The following is a 17,998-nucleotide window of genomic DNA, read 5'->3' as shown; positions in this document are numbered from 1 at the left end:
AATTTGATTCTATTTTGTTCTCCATCTAGCTCATAATTAACTTTGTGCGATGCTCTTTCTTTTTTATAGTTAGATGGCAGGAAGCAGTAGAACTAAGTTATTAATATGCTAAGTGCACTACATGCCAAAATTATAAATTATTTCCTGATTGATTTTATATAAAGTTAAACAGGATGAAGGAATGCAAGCTTTCAAAGGACTATACTTCAGCAAGAGGGGATCAATTTATTTTCCATAGTATCTGAGGGCAGGACGAGAAGCAATGGGTGAAAACTCATTAGAGGGAGATCTAACCTGGAATCTTCCAGTCCTATGATTTTATGATTGTGTCTATGGTTGTCAAGATCTCTGAATATAAGACTTACTGCAAAATGTGCTTTTGTATTGGCTGGTTAGGTCTATGTACCATAACATGGGTTTGCCACTGCCGTTTGTAAAATATGAGCTATAGTTTAATATGTTGTATGAAGTTAATCAGTTGTGTCTAACCAACAATCATAATTAAGCAACTTCTATAATTATAACAAACTGTTTAGAAATTCTTTCAGCTAATCAATTACAGTACAGTATTCCCAGAGTTATGATAGTTCACTTAGCAACCATTCAAAGTTACGACCTAACTCTGTCCAGTACTTAGGACCCAGTCCCAAAGTTACAAATGTTGCAGCACCATGGCTATCATTCACACTTATGAACAACGGCAGAGGTGCTGCAACATTCACCCTGCCTATTCCCCACCCCCCATCCCAGCCAGGTCTTCACAGGTACTCCACCTGCGGAGACTTACTTATCTTGAGAAGATCTCTCTGTCACAGTTTCTTTGCCTGCTTCATTGCTTCAGGCCTTGGGTGCATTTGCAGAGAACAAAGACCTAAAGTACTGTCGGATCATGTGAGATCAGTAGCGTGAAATCTTGTGCTACTGATCTTGCGATATCTTGCACTAGTGTAGGCCTCTGTTCTCTGCAAATTGAGGCCGGATGAGATCTGCAGCAAAAGACTTTGCAAACAGAGGGAAGGCTTCGGTCCTTCAGGCCTTCCCTCTGTTTTCCATTTCCTTACCGAAGCCTGCAGAGAGATTGCATCCCTTGTTGGCTTTGGCAACTCTTTGCAAAAATCCTTTGCCAGTACGAGTGGAGCTTGGGAGAGAGAGAGGCTGGAAAGGAAACAGCTTGCTAGATCTTTGCAAGGTAAGTGACCTGGCCTTGGGGGGAGGAGAAGCAATTGTGGGGAGCATGAGATATTTCAGTGGGTCGGGGAGGCCTTGGGTGGTCTTAAGCAGGTGGCCTGTTCCATCACTAGATCGCCCCAATGGCCTTCCCTACCCTGAGATACATGTTCAGTTAACGATCTGCACATTTGATTATCAAATGGATGGGCAAAAGCAGGGAGTGATTACGGTCAAATTACGCAAATCACTCTACAAATCTTTGGGTTACGAATGTAATTGACAGGCTCCATTACATTCATAACTTGAGGACTACCTGTATTGGTGAAATCAAGATTGTTAATTTGAAAATTAGCATATTTAGCCCTAAAATCATGTTTGTTGGTTTGTTCATTAGTCTAATGACATAATAAAATGTAAAATAAAATATGTGTGCCATAAGGTAAAGGTAAAGGTTCCCCTTACACATACATGCTAGTCATTCTCGACTCTAGGGGGCAGTGCTCATTTCTGTTTCAAAGCCGAAGAGCCAACGCTGTCCGAAGTCGTCTCCTTGGTCATGTGGCCAGCATGATTAAATGCCAAAGGCACACGGAACACTGTTACCTTCCCACCAAAGGTGGTCCCTATTTTTCTACTTGCATTTTTTATGTGCTTTCGAACTGCTAGGTTGGCAGAAGCTGGGACAAGTAACAGGAGCTTACCCCATTACGCGGCACTAGGGATTTGAACCGCTGAACTGCCGACCTTTCTATCGACAAGCTCAGCATCTTAGCCACTGAGCCACCATGTCCCATATGTGTGCCATATTGGGATATAAAATTGGAATATTGGGATACATATAAAAACATATTCAGATGTAAAAAAAATATTTAATGAAATTATCAAATACAATCATCTTCTTGATAGCTGATCCCAATCTGACATAGATAGCAATCTCTCAGTCCTAAAGAATAACAATCATAAGAATGTTAATTTTTACTCAAATTTAGTAAATAAATTAGAACATGATGCTTACATAAATAGCAAAATCTTTGGGAGCGCTAGAGATCTCATCTGTGGGGGAGATTTTCTTAGATATATGTTGTATTGTAACAGCTGTTGGAATAATTTCCTTAGCTAGTCTGATAACAGTTTCAGCTTGACTTCCAGGAAAAGACCAGCAATTTCCAAGGTGGTAACTGGGCTTAAAGAGAATACAGAGAAAGTTCTGAATAATTTAAGCATTCTACTGTATAAATGCTGTAACTCAATCAATTAAAGAGGATTTAATTATTCATTTTGGTTTCTATAGTTTGAGGTTCTGTTTAATTAATGCATTTATTATATAAGGTGTTATATATGTTTTGAATGTCACTTGGAATACTTTGAAATACTTCTATTAAAGAAAGAAAATTTTAATAAATGTTCAGGCAAATCAGAAACTTCCAAGAATCCAATCAAGGCTCAGCTGTTCAAACTACTGTAATCAACTAGAACCCATGCCATAGGCTAACTAAATAAATTAGAACCAAGCATAAACCAAGAATCAAGAATTTGCATTCCAAAGATGGCAATCAGGATTGGGCAAAAGAACCAATCACAAAGCAGCTTGTCAAAACGCCAATCTGAATTCAAGACACATGACTCTAAAGATTGGAGCACAAACAGTTGCCTTTGGTTTGCATAGTGTATCACTTTGCCTCTGAAGATTCTAGCCACACTTGCCAGTAAAATCTCAAGGAATATATTCTCCATTTTACAGCCACTGGAGCCTGAAGCTCAACACTGCCTCCCAAATACTTTATGTTTATTTATACCTGAAGAATTACGTCTGGTGGTTTTACAAAAGGGAATATAATGAATGACATCCAGAAATAGTTTCCATCAGGATAGTGGTAGCTTCTAGTGGTTCTGGACTGAACAATACTGGCACCTAGAAACATTGTATTACAATTAAATATCTCATCATTTATCTATTTTAAAGAATATTATATGAAAAAAATTCTGGCATACAAGACTAATGCCATTTAACAGCAAAGAGAGTCAAGAAAATATAATCTCTGTTACAGTTTATGTATAACAAACAATTAGCAAACTCCTCCAATACATAATATTGGGGATGGGAGATTCCCCCCTTTTTTCCTTATAGTATGTCTGTAATTGAACTGCATCTGCTATCATCAATGAAGAATAACAGAAAATGTACCCTGGGGAATAAGCCATTTGCAATGCATTGCATATTTATATTTATCCAGTTCATTAAAAGCCACATTAGGGTGATATTGGTGGTATTGTTGTTTAGTTTATCATTGTAGAGATATGTCTATACAACTAGCCACTATACATTTTAAGTGCAACCAGATGACATAAAATTATTAGCTGCATCTAAAATATATCCACCTTGGAATTTATTCTGAGTGAAATGCTATGGCTGCCTAAAATAGAAAAAAACAAATATTTAATGGGCTACAGTTCTCTTTTGTCTATCACATTTGAAGCTCCAGGATATTCCTAGAGCTCATTTTTTTAAGAGCAAGTCTAAAAAGAAAGTGGCTGTGAATATTTTTGGATAAGCATTTAGTAAGAAAGCTTGAAATTTTGCTACCAATTTGCAACTTACGTGCGCTTGCACAATTTCATAGTGAACATCTTAGAACTTGCATATTAAAATATGTGCAAAAATGCTTTTGAAGACTTTTCAGATATTGTAGTTGATATTGATACTAACAAACCGTATTATTAAAAGGAGTAGTACAATTACATGAAATACTTTGACATTTCTTTTAATTTAATAACAAACACACATTATAGTTTATACTAAATAAAGCTGTACTATATATGAATAGTAGGAATTTTCAAAATCTAGTTATATAGTTTAGAGTATATCTGTTGCAAATACCTGTAGATTGGAGTGCATAATCTGGCATCTGAACAATATCTTCATCCAACTTTTGTTCTAATTTTTTAAGAATTTTTTCAATACTCTGTAATGGATAAAAGATAAAATTAAAATTAAGCTACATCTATAAATTTGGGAAAATTTAGAAAAGGAGCCAGAAATGATAAAAAAAAATAAACCCGAACATTAATTGCAACTTTCCAGAAATGTTGCATCACATATATCACTTATGACATGGATTGCTACTCCACAAGTGGCACAGGTAATAAAAAATGACACACAAATACAGAATAGGAAAGTCCATGCATCATGCCTTCAGTTTGCTTGACTTCATTGTGCTGTTGCCAGTTAGGTAGGCTCAAACTGGAAGACTAAGTAAAAGAACATGAACAAGATTACTAGCGTGCCAGGATTTGATTTGGTGAATTTGGTATATTGGTTTGGCACAAATGATTTCTATCAATAAAATCTTATGAGATCTCTTACTGATCTTGTAATGCCTTTGCTTGCATATCCTTCTAGTATTTGACCAACTGTGTTATAGGCAATATTGTTCATAGTCAGTTTTAGATCTTGAAGTTGTATTTGCAGCTTTTGCTTCTGCTCCTTCAGAAATTGTAGTTGAAGTGCTTTTGATTGTAAAATGTAATTAGCTTTCCTAGGAAAAATAATAAAGGGAAATGATATGTTCTTCATATCCTTCACTAAATCTATAGTCATTTAATTTCAGTAACTATGAAATATAGTAGTAACAATTCTGAAAATTTAGAAAACAAATTTCATCTGTATATTGCATTGATATGATTGCATTATGAGAATGTCTAATCTTGGTCCTTGCCTTAACATAGTATTAATTTAACACTGTTCATTTAATAACTTGGAATCCATCTACAGAGGAACAAACAAGGTGTCCTTTATTTCATGCTGGTTTTTTATCCAACTATAGCCCCAGAAACACTCAGCTGTTATACAGTTAAACAGGCAGGTTTGAGCAAGCAACTTCAGCCAGTGGAAACAAGTCAATGATACACTGAAGCCATCCATTAAGCAGTACCACAATGGCATTGTCATGAAGAATAAGGCAGAAAGGGGGGAAATTATTCAACCCGAGCAGTGACTTAACCATTGTTACAATGATTTTCTAATAATCACAGCATTGGTAGGGAGCTAATATAACTGTCATTCTTGGTTTGTGTGTAAAAGTATTTTTTGTTCCACAAGCAGTAGAGATACTTGCAAATTATCAGCATAAAATAATTTTGATGTTTTCTTACTTTAAGGATCTCAGGTCTTTGGTTCCACCCTATACATCAAGGAAAAAATAAATCCAAATTAAAATATGCATATTGTTTATTTTAAACTGCAGATAGGAAGTGTAATTGAGATGAGCTTCTCATACTCCTTGTTACATCAAAATCCTATGAACAAGCCTACTTAAATAGCTTGGGAGCAACTACCGTTACATAATTGTTTAAGTTTATTATGGATAGAGGTGGACCAACTTGAATATAATATTAACATTTTAATTATGTGGGAGAACATAAATGCTAATTGGTGATAATACCAATACATTCAGTCCTTTACCAAGAGATGAAGTTTTCAAGCTGAGTTCAGCTCCTCATCAAGCTTTGGCCACAGCATGGTTCATCATTGCCTTTTTGTGGGACGCTTTATGGCTTTCCAGTTCAGGATATAGGCCAAATATTCCCTAGAAGCAATCCTTTCAAGTACTTAGGAGTTGATCTTCCTAATAACCAGGATCAGCTAATCCCTTGGTGGTGCAGCAGATTAAAGTGCTGGTAAGTAACACCAGCTGCCTGCAATTACTGCAAGTTCAAATATCACTAGGCTCAAGGTTGACTCAGCCTTCCATCCTTCCGAGGTAGGTAAAATGAGGACCCAGTTTGTGGGGGCAATAAGCTGACTTTGTATAAAAAGGAACACCGCTTGGGGGGGGGGCAAAAGCCCTACTAAGCAGGTATATACAAAAGTATGAAGGCTATTGCTTAACGCATTGTAAGCCACCCTGAGTCTCCGGAGAAGGGCGGCATATAAATTGAACCAATAAATAAATAAATAAATAAATAAATAAATAAATAAATAAATGTGCTTTTTTCAAGAGGCAATTGGACTTCTTCAGCTTGGATGAGAAACAAAACATCTTCAAAGAAAAACCAGAAAGTCCAACTGCCTCTTGAAAAAACACGTTTGGGACAACCATGACCTGGATGACTGAGTATCTCCATAGACATTCAGGATCAGCTAAGAATTTTTTTTTTCTGATACTCAAAATTTTAAACAAGTGTTCGGACATATTTACAACCCAAAATTATGGTTCACGCCAATGTAGAGCAGATATAACATTCTCCCAACACACTTAATGTTTTTAAAGTTGCTGTAAATAAATTCCCAAATGTTGGTTGATCTAGAAATAAATCATCTTTTAAATAAGGTTGATATGACTACTTATTCCCATTAATACTCATCTGATTAAAAAAAAGTCTGATAAAAATGTTCTTGGCATTAACTTCATAGCCTTTAAATAGATACAGAATCAGAAAAGTAGCAGCAACATAAGTTTGAATACCATAATATTAAGTAATGCACCCTAATGCCTCTAAATCAGGAACGGCCAATTTTGGAATGGTGGCTGTGCTGGTTGAGCAATGACACAAAAGCAATGGCACATAGGATATAAGCAATTTTCTCCTTTATTCCTAGGATGTGGGTAGGGTTCTCCCTGATTTATTTTCATCAAGGCTATTTTAATAGTTGTTATGTTTGTCTTCTGAAAAATAATGGGAAATGATAGTGATTTTTAGCATTTGTAGTACTCAGAGTTGCAACATGATTGGTAGGTCACTGAGGGCTGAAAAAATTAGCTGCTGAAGCCCACTGAATGTGATCTAATCTGATAGTGAAGGTACTGGACTAGAAGCAGGAAAATCTGAGTTCTAGTCCTGCCTTAGGTATGAAAGCCAATTGGGTGACCCTGGACCAGTCATTCTATCTCAGCTCCAGGAACACAGCAATATCAAACCACTTTTAAGAACTACTGCCTAAGAATCTGCAAAATCTTCAGGTAGCTGCTAGGAGTCAATCTTACTCAAAAGAAAAAGAAAAATACACTGTAAGAAATACAATTAATTATTGTTATAGATAACTATAATGCATACAATACTGTACACATTTTGGATCTGTTGGTAACAAAGATTACTAAATAATTAAATAATAGGAAATCACCTGGATGAGATCACAAATAGAGCAGGCTTTCCATTCATCTCCAGACAGCCAGTTTCCATCAAGCAGTCCCAGGTAAGTAGCACCTATTAAAAATGTTTTTTAAATTTTCGATTTAGTTGATTTCAACCTTCCTCTGCAGCAAATTAACTTTGGTATTACATATATCTATTTCAGCTGAAATCTAAAATGAGTAAATTATCTAATTCTTCATATTGTTTGATCAATATTTTTAATTTTTTTTTAACTTCCAGCTCTTTTCTGGTTGATTGATTGATTGATTGACTATTACACAAGGAACTTTCAAACAAATGTGGAACTTTGTTATATGCTGACTCCAGGGAGAATTCTTTATACAGAAACAATGGAAAGATACAACAATCCCAACAATGGAAGAATGGATACAAAACTGATGGGGTTAGCAGAAATGGCTACCTGCTTTAATTAAAGAAAAAATATATCCAGTTTTGTTTCTATTTGGAAACTGCTTCTATATTTTGTCCTTGAGGCCAAAAAAATATATATCTGATTTTGGAATTTACTAATCAGATAAATTTGTAATTGCAGAAATTAATAGTATATATTATGTATGTAACAATAAAAAGTTGAGCCTATATCTTATTATTTTTATTCTACTGTCCTGAAAAATGTAGAAAGTTAAGGCTTTTCTTGCTTCCCTTTTTTCTTCTCCAACATTTCTCTTTTCACCTCTTTTCTCTCCCCTATTCTATTCTATTCTATTCTATTCTATTCTATTCTAGAACAGAACAGAACAGAACAGAACAGAACAGAATAGAATAGAATCCTACCGGGCTGCCAAATTAAGAACAATATGAGTGATAATAAATGCACTTGAATATTATGAAGGCCACCTGGAGAAACAATCTGCGCTGGTTTTCCTTGATGCCCATAAAGCATTCGATAATTTAAATTGTAAATTCCTAAAAGAACAGTTAAAGAGTATGCAATTTGGACCAAATTTGGAAAACATTATAGGAGAAATTTACACAAAACAAACAGCGAAGGTAATTTTGAATGATGATATGACAGACCAATTTGATATAACAAAAGGGGTCAGACAAGGCTGTCCACTCTTCCCTTTACTATACATTCTATCTTTGGAGATCTTGTTAAAAAAAAATTAGGGAGGACCAAGAAATTAAAGGACTAAAAGTGAGATGAGAAGAATACAAGACCCAGGCTTTTGCCGACGATCTTGTACTCATAGCAGAGGAACCGTTAGAAGTAGTACCAAAACTGCTTAAGAAAATAGAAGATTATGGAGAGGTGGCCAGTTTAAAGATAAATAGAAATAAATCAAAATTATTAGTTAAAACCTGACAAAAACTCAGGAGATAAAAATGGAGAATAGTATACAAATTCAAGCGACCAATAAAATTAAATATTTAGGTATCTGGCTGTCACCAAGAACCTCCTCTATAAAAGAAAATAATTATGACAAATTAATAATACAGATAAAAAAAAGACCTGGACAATTGGAAAAACTTACAAATCTCATTTATGGGAAGAATTTCCACTATCAAAATGAATACACTACCAAAATTGCTGTATCTGTTCCAAGTTGCCCCAATAAAATTAGAAAAAAACTTTTTTGTGAGCTTAAACAAGATGATTTCTAAATTTATATGGCAGGGGAAACGTCCACAAATAAAATTAAAATTACTCGAGGACTCCAAGGAAAGAGGAGGAACAGCACTCCCGGATTGGGAATTTTATTACCAAGCGGCGGGACTAGTATGGGTTAAAGACTGGATGGAATTGAATAACAGCAGAATATTATCTATTGAAGGCCACGACCTACAAACGGGCTGGCATTCCTTTTTATGGGATGAAAAGTATAAATCACATACATATTTTAAAAGACATACACTTAGAAATGCTTTACTACTAATTTGGTTAAAAATTAAAAAACAACAATATACAAAAATCCCGATCCCGATTCTTCAGAAGCCTTAAAACATCCAAACCTTATAGAACCCAAAAATATAATTAGATATAAAGACCTAATTGACCATCAAGGAAAACTGAAATCCAAACAACAATTGGAAACAGAGTTAAATAGAGAAATTGATTGGTGGACCTTCTCACAGATACAATCGAAACATAAAAAAATATAAAAACGTATGAAATATGTAAAGAAAAACAGGAACTAGATAAAATTATATTAGATTCTGGAGAGAAACTAATTAGTAAAATTTACAAATTCTTGCTAAGATATAAGATGGAGGAGGAAATAGTTAAAAACATGATGATTAAATGGATGCAAAACTTTAAATACTCAATAGAATTAGAGACATGGGAAGAATTCTGGCAATTGAACGCAAAACAACATTGGCGGTGGCATACAAGGAGAACCAGCTAAAGATGTTTTACAGGTGGCATATGTCACCTACAAGATTGGCCAAAATAAACCTGAAAAACAGTTCAGTGTGTTGGAAATGCAAAAATCCACAAGGCACCTTTTACCATCTATGGTGGACATGCCCGGCGGCAAAGAAATTTTGATCCAATATTAAGAAATGGCTAGAACAAATCACTAAATTACAAATAGATAAGAAACCCGAAACTTTTTTGTTAGGAATTTTCACAAAAACTTACCCCAAAGAAATAAAATACTTGTTAATACATATTTTAACGGCAGCGAGGATAATATAAGCCAAAAATTGGAAACCGGAAAAAACCCCAACGGAAGAAGAAATAATAGATAAAATTACACAATGTGCTGAAATGGACAGGCTGACAAAAGAGCTAAAGGAAAAAGAAGACACAGAATTTTATAAAGTTTGGAATAAATGGTATCAATGGCATACGGCTACTACGGAAGAAATATAACTAGAAGTCAGATAGAATAGAAATACAAGTGTGTATACAAATATTTTCTTATGGGCAAATAAACCTACAGAGAGAAACCCAGAAAGCAAAGGTATAATCCAAATATATAATATACAGATTATCAAAGCAGAAGTCTTAGAGAGGAGAAGAGTGGAGAGGGAGAAAAGGCAAAAAGAACAAAAACTATTAAGTTAAGATTTAGGGGAATAAGCATAACTGTATTACTTGAAAGACCATTACGAAACAAACGCTTCAAATGATTGATTCTTTATAATTGTTTATTGTATAATGTACTTTTATGTTTTTGTTATATGTGTTATATGTGTTTTATATCTGTTTTAATAAAGTTTATAAATTTTTTAAAAAAAGAATAGAATAGAATAGAATAGAATAGAATAGAATAGAATAGAATAGAATAGAATAGAATAGAATAGAATAGAATTCTTTATTGGCCAAGTGTGATTGGACACACAAGGAATTTGTCTTTGGTGCATATCCTCTCAGAAAAAAAAATATATATATATATGCATCAAGAATCGTAAGATACAACACTTAGTGATAGTCATAGGATACTAATAAGCAACTAAATCATGCTAGGAAACAATAAAACAATATACAGTATTTTCCGGCATATAAGACGACTTTTTAACACATGCAAATCTTCTCAAAAGTCGGGGGTCATCTTATACGCTGGGTGTCGTTCTCCTGTAACCAGGCAGACCAGCCCGAAAGGCTCTGACGAGCCCTAAATGGCTCTGATGAGCCAAGCTCTGACCATCCCAGCTGAGTTGCCTGCTAATCAGGCAACTCAGCTTGGATCGCCAGAGCCATTTAAAAGAGAAAAAGTGTTTTCTTTTACATGGCTCTGACGATCCAAGCTCTGGGGATCCCAGTTGAGTTGCCTGCTAATCAGTAGCAAAAATCCTCCCCCCCCTCCTCCAGCTTGCTTACCTTAGCTGCTAGTCGCAACGCTTGCCTTGCTTCGCTTGCCTGCAATCCATTGCATCAGCAAGCAACTGAATCTCCCTGCCTGCAATCAAGCAGGCAGGGAGTTATGGACTTCAACTCCCAGAATTCCTCAGCCAGCAAAGCAAAGCTGGCTGAGGAATTCTGGAGTTGAAGCCTACAAGTCTTAAAGTTGCCAAGGTTGGAGACCCCTGTTCTATTGGATAAGTTTTTTTCTCCTTTGGGAGCTTTAAAAAAAATAGTTAATTGGAGTTTTTTTTTAGTTGTTCTTTTTTTAGGCCTAGCTATTTAAAGTTTAGGAAGTTTTAAATTTAGCTGCTTTTATATAAAAATAAAAATAATATTTGTGCAGCTTTCTGAGATTTTGTGTGTTTCTGTAGTGTTTCACTCTAACTACACAAATGCACAAAATCTCACAAAGCTGTATGTGGAATTTTGTGTGTGTAAAGTGTGAAAGTTGGTTTTTGGGACTTTTTGTGGCTCTGCGAGGTTCCTGCTTGTTGCAGGGGCCATTTTGGGTCTAGCACAGCTGCTTTTACATTGTGGGTGAGCCAGTTGTGTTGTGTTGTGTCTGTGTATTTTTATTAATTTTATTTTATTTATTTATTTATTTTATTTTATTTTAATTTGGTGTGCGTTGGAAGAGGCGTAGTCTTATACGGCGAGTATAGCCCAAACCCTATATTTTAACAGGAAAAGTCAGAGGTCGTCTTATATGCCCAGTCGTCTTTTACGCCGGAAAATATGGTAAATTGTAAAGATATAAGCACCATGGTTATAGCCATAAGTGGGAAGAGATAGATACTAGGAAGGATGAGAAGAATAGTAATAGTCTTAGTAAATGATTTGACAGTGTTGTGGGAATTAATTCTTTAGCAGAATGATGGCATTTGGGAAAAACTGTCCTTGTGTCTAGTTGTTCTGGTGTGCAGTGCTCTATAGCATCATTTTGAGAGTAGAAGTTGAAACAATTGATGTCCTGGATCTGTAGATATTTTCACAGCCCTCTTTTAGACTCGTGCAGTATACAGGTCCTCAATGGAAGATAGGTTGGCAGCAATTGTTTTTTCTGCAGTTCTAATTATCCATTGAAGTTTGTGTCTGTCTTGTATGGTTGCAGAGCCAAACCAGACAGTTATAAAGGTGCAGATGACAAACTCAATAATTCCTCTGTAGAACTGAATCAGCAGCTCTTTGGGCAGTTTGAGCTTTCTGAGCAGAAAGAACATGCTTTGTTGTGCTTTTTTGATGATGTTTTTGATGTTAGGTATCCATTTTAAGTCTTGAGATAGAATAGAACCTAGAAACTTTTATTTATTTATTTATTTGTCAAGTACATATTAGATAATATATATGTATAAGCATGAATTGAATACTTGAAGGATTCTACTGTTAATATTGTGTTGTCTAGTATTGTAAGAGGTGGTAGTATAGGAGGGTTTCTCCTAAAATCTACCACCATTTCAACAGTTTTGAGTGAATTCAGTTCAAGATTGTTCTGGTTGCACCAAAAGGCTAGTTGTTCAACCTCCCGTCTGTATGCAAATTTATTGTTGTCTCGAATGAAATCAATCACTGTTGTATCATCTGCAAACTTCAGTACTTTAACAGAGTCAAAAGATCCCTCTGTGGTATATAGAGAGAAGACAAGTGGAGAGAACACACAGCCCTGGGGGGCTCCTGTGCTAATTGTATAAGTATCTGATGTGATTTTGCCTAGCTTCACCTATTTCCCTATTTTCTTGTTGTCATTTGTATTTTATATGTGATAATGATGTTAGAATAATGATATAATATGATATAATAAATATAGTACAGTATAAATCTAAATATAAGATAACATAATTATAAGCTTACCAAAAAACAACAGGAATAGGGACACCCAAGCAACAATTTTCTGAGTATAGCTCCCGCTAAAAACAACAGAAAACATCAAGAAAAATCAAGAATTAATCTCACCATTATTTGGTCCCATATCCTTAAAATCCAATTCTGATATTCTATCTCAATCTTCTGTTTACTTAATTGGTTCTGTAGAATAGAGTTTCCAGAATAAAAAGATTCAAGAGACTATAACAGGTAGTCCTCAACCTACAGCCACAACTGAAATTGCTAAATGAGACATTTGTTAAGTAAATTTTGCCCCATTTTACAATCTTTCTTTCATAGTTGTTAAATGAATCACTGCAGTTGTAAGTTAGTAACACAGTGAATCTTGTTTTCCCATTTACTTTGCTTGTTAGAAGCTCACAGGATGCTGCAACCGATAAAAATATGAGCCAGTTGTCAAGCATCCAGATTTGATCATGTGACCAGGAAGATGCTGCAATGGTTGTATGAAAATTGGTCATGTCACTTTTTTCAGTGTCATTGTAACTTTAAATGGACAAATTGTTTTAAGTCGAGGACTACCTGTACATAAACAGGTGACTGCAACGATCACTGATATCTGTGAAAAGATATCAGATATGTTCTCTGCCTTTCTGCATCACAGGTAAAATTTATTAGAAAGAAAATCAAAAGTCTCCATTCTATTGCATATGGTCTTATATTCATTTTAAATGAGAAGCAGTTCAGTTAATGAAATTTTATAACTCATTCCCATCCTCTGAATAAATCTTGGTAAATAATCATAGTGCATTTGGAAAGAATCTCTGCTAACCTGCAGCTACCCAAAGCCGACAAGTTCTAGTTTTGGTTACAGAATTAAATTTTACTTTAGCTGAATGTTTAAATCAGAAATAAACTTTGTACTTTTATAATAAGGATTACTATATCTGGGTATAAAAATATATTTGCTGTTTTCTAGTGCTTATCTAGATTTTTTATCTAGCTTTAAAATAAAGCTATCAGATGCAGATGACCTGTATCTGATAGCTTTATTTTAAAAATCTGGCTCTATGTGTTCATGAAGATGTGTGCCACCAATACAACATCTTTGTGCTAATTGCTAATTAAGAAAAAAGGAATCCTGAATTCTTTAGAGCATTATTTCCCAATTGTGGCAACTGAATTTCAGCTCCCAAAGGGTCTGTCCAAGAGCGAAGTTCTTGTGCAAAGCAATAAATACTGAGTAATCAGGCTTATTGGGCTTTCTTTGTAGTGGGCATCTATGTAACTATACTGATATTTTAAATGGCCCAATTGATTAAAAAATATTACTAATACTAGGGTCTCCAATATGGTACCTTTTTGGTTGTAGCTATCATCTTTCTATTTCACTTTTTACCTTCCATAGTATAATTTAAAAACAGCATAAAAAAGTAAATTGGTGCATTAAAAGCAAAGCTGAGTCTCCATAATTCCTTTCCCTTGGATTTCAGACAGATGTCTACAGCTATTCTTACTTTTTTTTTTTAAAGTGACTGGCAGTAGCCCAATGCTTTCTTTGTATATATGCACTTCCTTACTTTCTTGTACATATGTATTTCAGGAAGATCTGAAGAACATCAACCTTAAATGGAAGGATGCAGAGACTGTAGCTGCGGACTGAAAACTGTGAAGTACACTTGTAGCCCAATGTGCTTAGAATAATAATAATAATAATAGAGATAATAATAATAATAACAACTTCCTGCCTTAGCAGTAATTTTCTTTGAATATTCATGATTCACAAATTGTTCAGTGTAGCCAGCTGGACCAGAAATGGCACCTATGTACTAAGGTAGCTTTCCAGCATAAGGTTTGGCATGGTTGAAAGCACAAGGATAATGGTGAGCATTAATGGAAACTTTCCTCTAATATAAAAAAGCAAATCACAATTCCTGTTCAAAGAAAAGACCTTTCCTTACTAACAGGTGATACCCATCCATTCATCCTTAACTGAGAAAAAAATGGTGACTATTCACTTATAGTGATAATGTTAACTGTTTAGTCCTATCTGTTTAGAAAATTATACTATATGTTTCAAAGAAATTTTAAGAAACTATTTCCTTCCAAGAATCAAATAACATGGAATACAAATAAATATCCTTAAATTATATTCAGATTTATTCTTGATAGTGTTTTTATTAATATTAAAAGAAAAATGAAAATCAGTTCTGAAATTACTACTGATGTGATTTTTGGATTTCCAAAAGTAGAGGTGAAAACAGGACTTGAAAAATAGCATAAGATTGCTAACAAATGCAAATTAAAAAGATTCCTGATCCAGTTTACCTTGATATAAAACAGAAGAGTTTTTTCGCTAAGCAGAATGGAGTTATTAGGCTTAGAACTATCAAATTATAGATGAGTCTGAGCATACTTCCTAGAAAAATACATAGAAGGATACAATCAAACAATACAATATATGATTAGAACGACCTCAGTTCCACATGATTATTTATTTAGTGTACAAGGTTTCTTTGCTAGAGCACAATAACTGGCAAGTTTGGAAGGAAAAATAGTTTTACTTATTTGTTTAGAACAAATTTTGGATGCCCATCTTAAACAGCTCTGGACAGCTTACAAGCAATAGACAATAGAAAAGCAATATAATAAAATTCCGATAAACCAGTGGTGAGTTGCTACTGGTTCGCCCCGGTTTGAGTGAACCGGTAGTAGCAACGGTGGGAGGCTCTGCCCACCCAGCCGGACATCATCAAATACGATCTGAGCATGCGCAGAAATGGTGTGTGTAAAAGCAAAGCAAGCATGCGTGAACCAGTAGCAAAGGTAAGTGAAATCCACCTCTGCTATAAACCAAATAAATATAATTAAAAATAATTGTAATACAATAGCTAAGGCACCACATAACTAGCTCACGATATTAGAACACATATTCAGCTTGTCTAAATTCTTTAGTTCTGGATTAGATTGTGCTACCCCAGAGACATCCAGTGCGCAATCTGCAGTCAATCACTCAAGTCACTGTCATCTCATGCATGGACTAGTGCAATTCATTTTACATGGGGCTACCCTTGAAAAAAATCCAAAAGTTCATTTGGTGCAGAACACAGCTACACTGGCTGCCAATTTGCTTCCAGGTCCAATTCAATGTGTTGGCTATCATCTTTAAAACCTTCATAGTCCAGCATATTTGAGAATTTGGCTCAAACTGATAGAATTACCTTCCTCACATGTGTCAGCAGAAGGGATATGCTACAGACCTTGTCAGCCAAGGAATTTCAGCTGAAGAAGACCCTTAACTGCCATGACTCCCACTCTTTGAAACATCTTGCCTCGAGATCAGATCCAATCCCACCCTTTTGACCTTTCAAAAGGCCTTGAAGATGTAGTTATATCAACTAGCCTGGGGTCCTAATGGGTGTGAGGCATTTTGCTCCCTCTATCTCCATCCTTAGTTTTATTTTAATTGAATCTTTCAATTAAAGACCTTTCTTTATTGTTTGATATTTTTTATTCTGCATTGATTCAATGCCTATGAACCACCTAGAGTCACTTTGGACAAGATGGGTGGCATACTAATTTGATAGATAGATAGATAGATAGATAGATAGATAGATAGATAGATAGGAACGTACACACATACATACATGGCTTTAACTGTACAACAAACTACATCGTTAACATATATTAAAACTCAGCAGTGTTTTTTAATTAGATTGTTTGCAGAATTCAAAAAACAAGGTAATCTAGAAGCAGTCACAAGCAGTTTCCTGTCAGTGATTCAACACAATAATCTATTGAACAGAACTTGCTATATGAAAACATTCTGTGAAAGACATGTGGCCCACATCTTAACCATAGGCCACATGCTATCACTGCTGATATTAAGAGTTAGACATATCTCTCATAAGCATTAAAGGTGGCTTTACTCTGGCATGTAGAGGCCAATATAGTACTCATACAATACAACAATAATATCATCCAAATGCCGGAAGAAAAATAACGAACAAAAGACAACCAAAGGATCTGTCACTCCCATTAACCCAATATATGTCAATGCTGTGATAGAGAAATAGGCTTTCTAGTTCTTATTAAGTGATATTACATATGGATGAAACTGGAGCATGTTAACTCAGCCCAGGTTTTTGGAAGGGAAAACACAAAAGTACCGTAATTCTTGACCTTTCCTATAGAATATTTCAAATTATAGCATAAATTCAGATGTTAATTAAATTGGCTTAGTAATTTTGTTATTTTTCTTTTGTCTTTTTTATTGGTAAGCAAAACATTTTTGTCAAAGTTAATTCAACTTTTGTTTAGGTTCACAAATCTTCCTGTAGTAGATTCATCAATTTCAAAAAATTAATTCCATTAGTTTCAGTGAATCCAATCTTAAGAAAAAAGTCCAGATCCAAATTATAAGAACTTACTTTTGGCTGGGCATGGAAATTGTGCATTTTTTCGATTATGACTGAAGAGAGGATGGCTGTCCGTACAGCTGCAAGATAATTTTTGCCCCTGACGTAAACTATGGAATGAAAAAAACTTTATATTGCAAAAGAATATAAAAGCATAAGGTTTTCCAGATTAATCAGACTGAAAAAAATCTACTTAATTCAGCATTTGGGGGCCAACAACATATAGTTATGTTATACAAGTTATTACTCATGAAGGATCTAAGATTGCACAAAGATTATGATCAGTTATTGCTTGTCTTTAGTCTCTATCTGTCAAAAATACTGCTTTTATACATGGGACCTGTAACAAAGCCAGTATTACATCGAAGAACATGTCACTGAATGAATATACACAGATACCTCCTGTTGAAAATCTATATTGTTAGATATTTAAAGTTGATTCCTGCATATAGTTCAGTCTCATGCCTGACTTCTATTGTAGGCTGAAATCAGAATATATATGATTAAATTACCCAATTATCTTATTCTACAGTTTGATTTTTTTCCCTCTGACAATTCTCACCTCCTTAACAATATATTGTTTAAATGAAATCTTAACTTCTTTTCTTTTTTGCAATATCTGATAAAAATTAAGAGCTTTCCT

General features: G+C 34.8%; 1 protein-coding gene and 1 long non-coding RNA gene across 2 annotated transcripts in view; one reads left to right on the top strand and one right to left on the bottom strand.

The window, feature by feature from the left end:
* The window catches only part of SUN3 (Sad1 and UNC84 domain containing 3), a 39,011-nt gene that overhangs the window by 2,455 nt on the left and 18,558 nt on the right, over positions 1 to 17,998 (bottom strand). Inside the window, exons 3-11 of the mRNA XM_034416435.2 lie at positions 17,368 to 17,465; positions 15,266 to 15,356; positions 12,965 to 13,020; positions 7,292 to 7,374; positions 5,323 to 5,351; positions 4,535 to 4,706; positions 4,049 to 4,133; positions 2,967 to 3,082; positions 2,186 to 2,353 (exon numbers count right to left, since the gene is read on the bottom strand). Coding sequence (XP_034272326.1) covers positions 2,186 to 2,353; positions 2,967 to 3,082; positions 4,049 to 4,133; positions 4,535 to 4,706; positions 5,323 to 5,351; positions 7,292 to 7,374; positions 12,965 to 13,020; positions 15,266 to 15,356; positions 17,368 to 17,465 — 898 coding nt within the window. The remainder of the gene's footprint in view (positions 1 to 2,185; positions 2,354 to 2,966; positions 3,083 to 4,048; positions 4,134 to 4,534; positions 4,707 to 5,322; positions 5,352 to 7,291; positions 7,375 to 12,964; positions 13,021 to 15,265; positions 15,357 to 17,367; positions 17,466 to 17,998) is intronic.
* LOC148114144 (uncharacterized) lies at positions 967 to 15,087 on the top strand. The gene is made up of 3 exons (XR_015733883.1): positions 967 to 1,189; positions 7,284 to 7,363; positions 14,541 to 15,087. It is a non-coding gene; the product is annotated as an uncharacterized LOC148114144 (long non-coding RNA).

This window comes from Pantherophis guttatus, chromosome 4 (genome assembly GCF_059756535.1).
Source record: "Pantherophis guttatus breed Tessera chromosome 4, ASM5975653v1, whole genome shotgun sequence".
NCBI lineage: Eukaryota > Metazoa > Chordata > Lepidosauria > Squamata > Colubridae > Pantherophis > Pantherophis guttatus.
The sequence above is the reverse complement of the archived record's forward strand: the minus strand, read 5'-3'. Positions and strand labels throughout refer to the sequence as shown.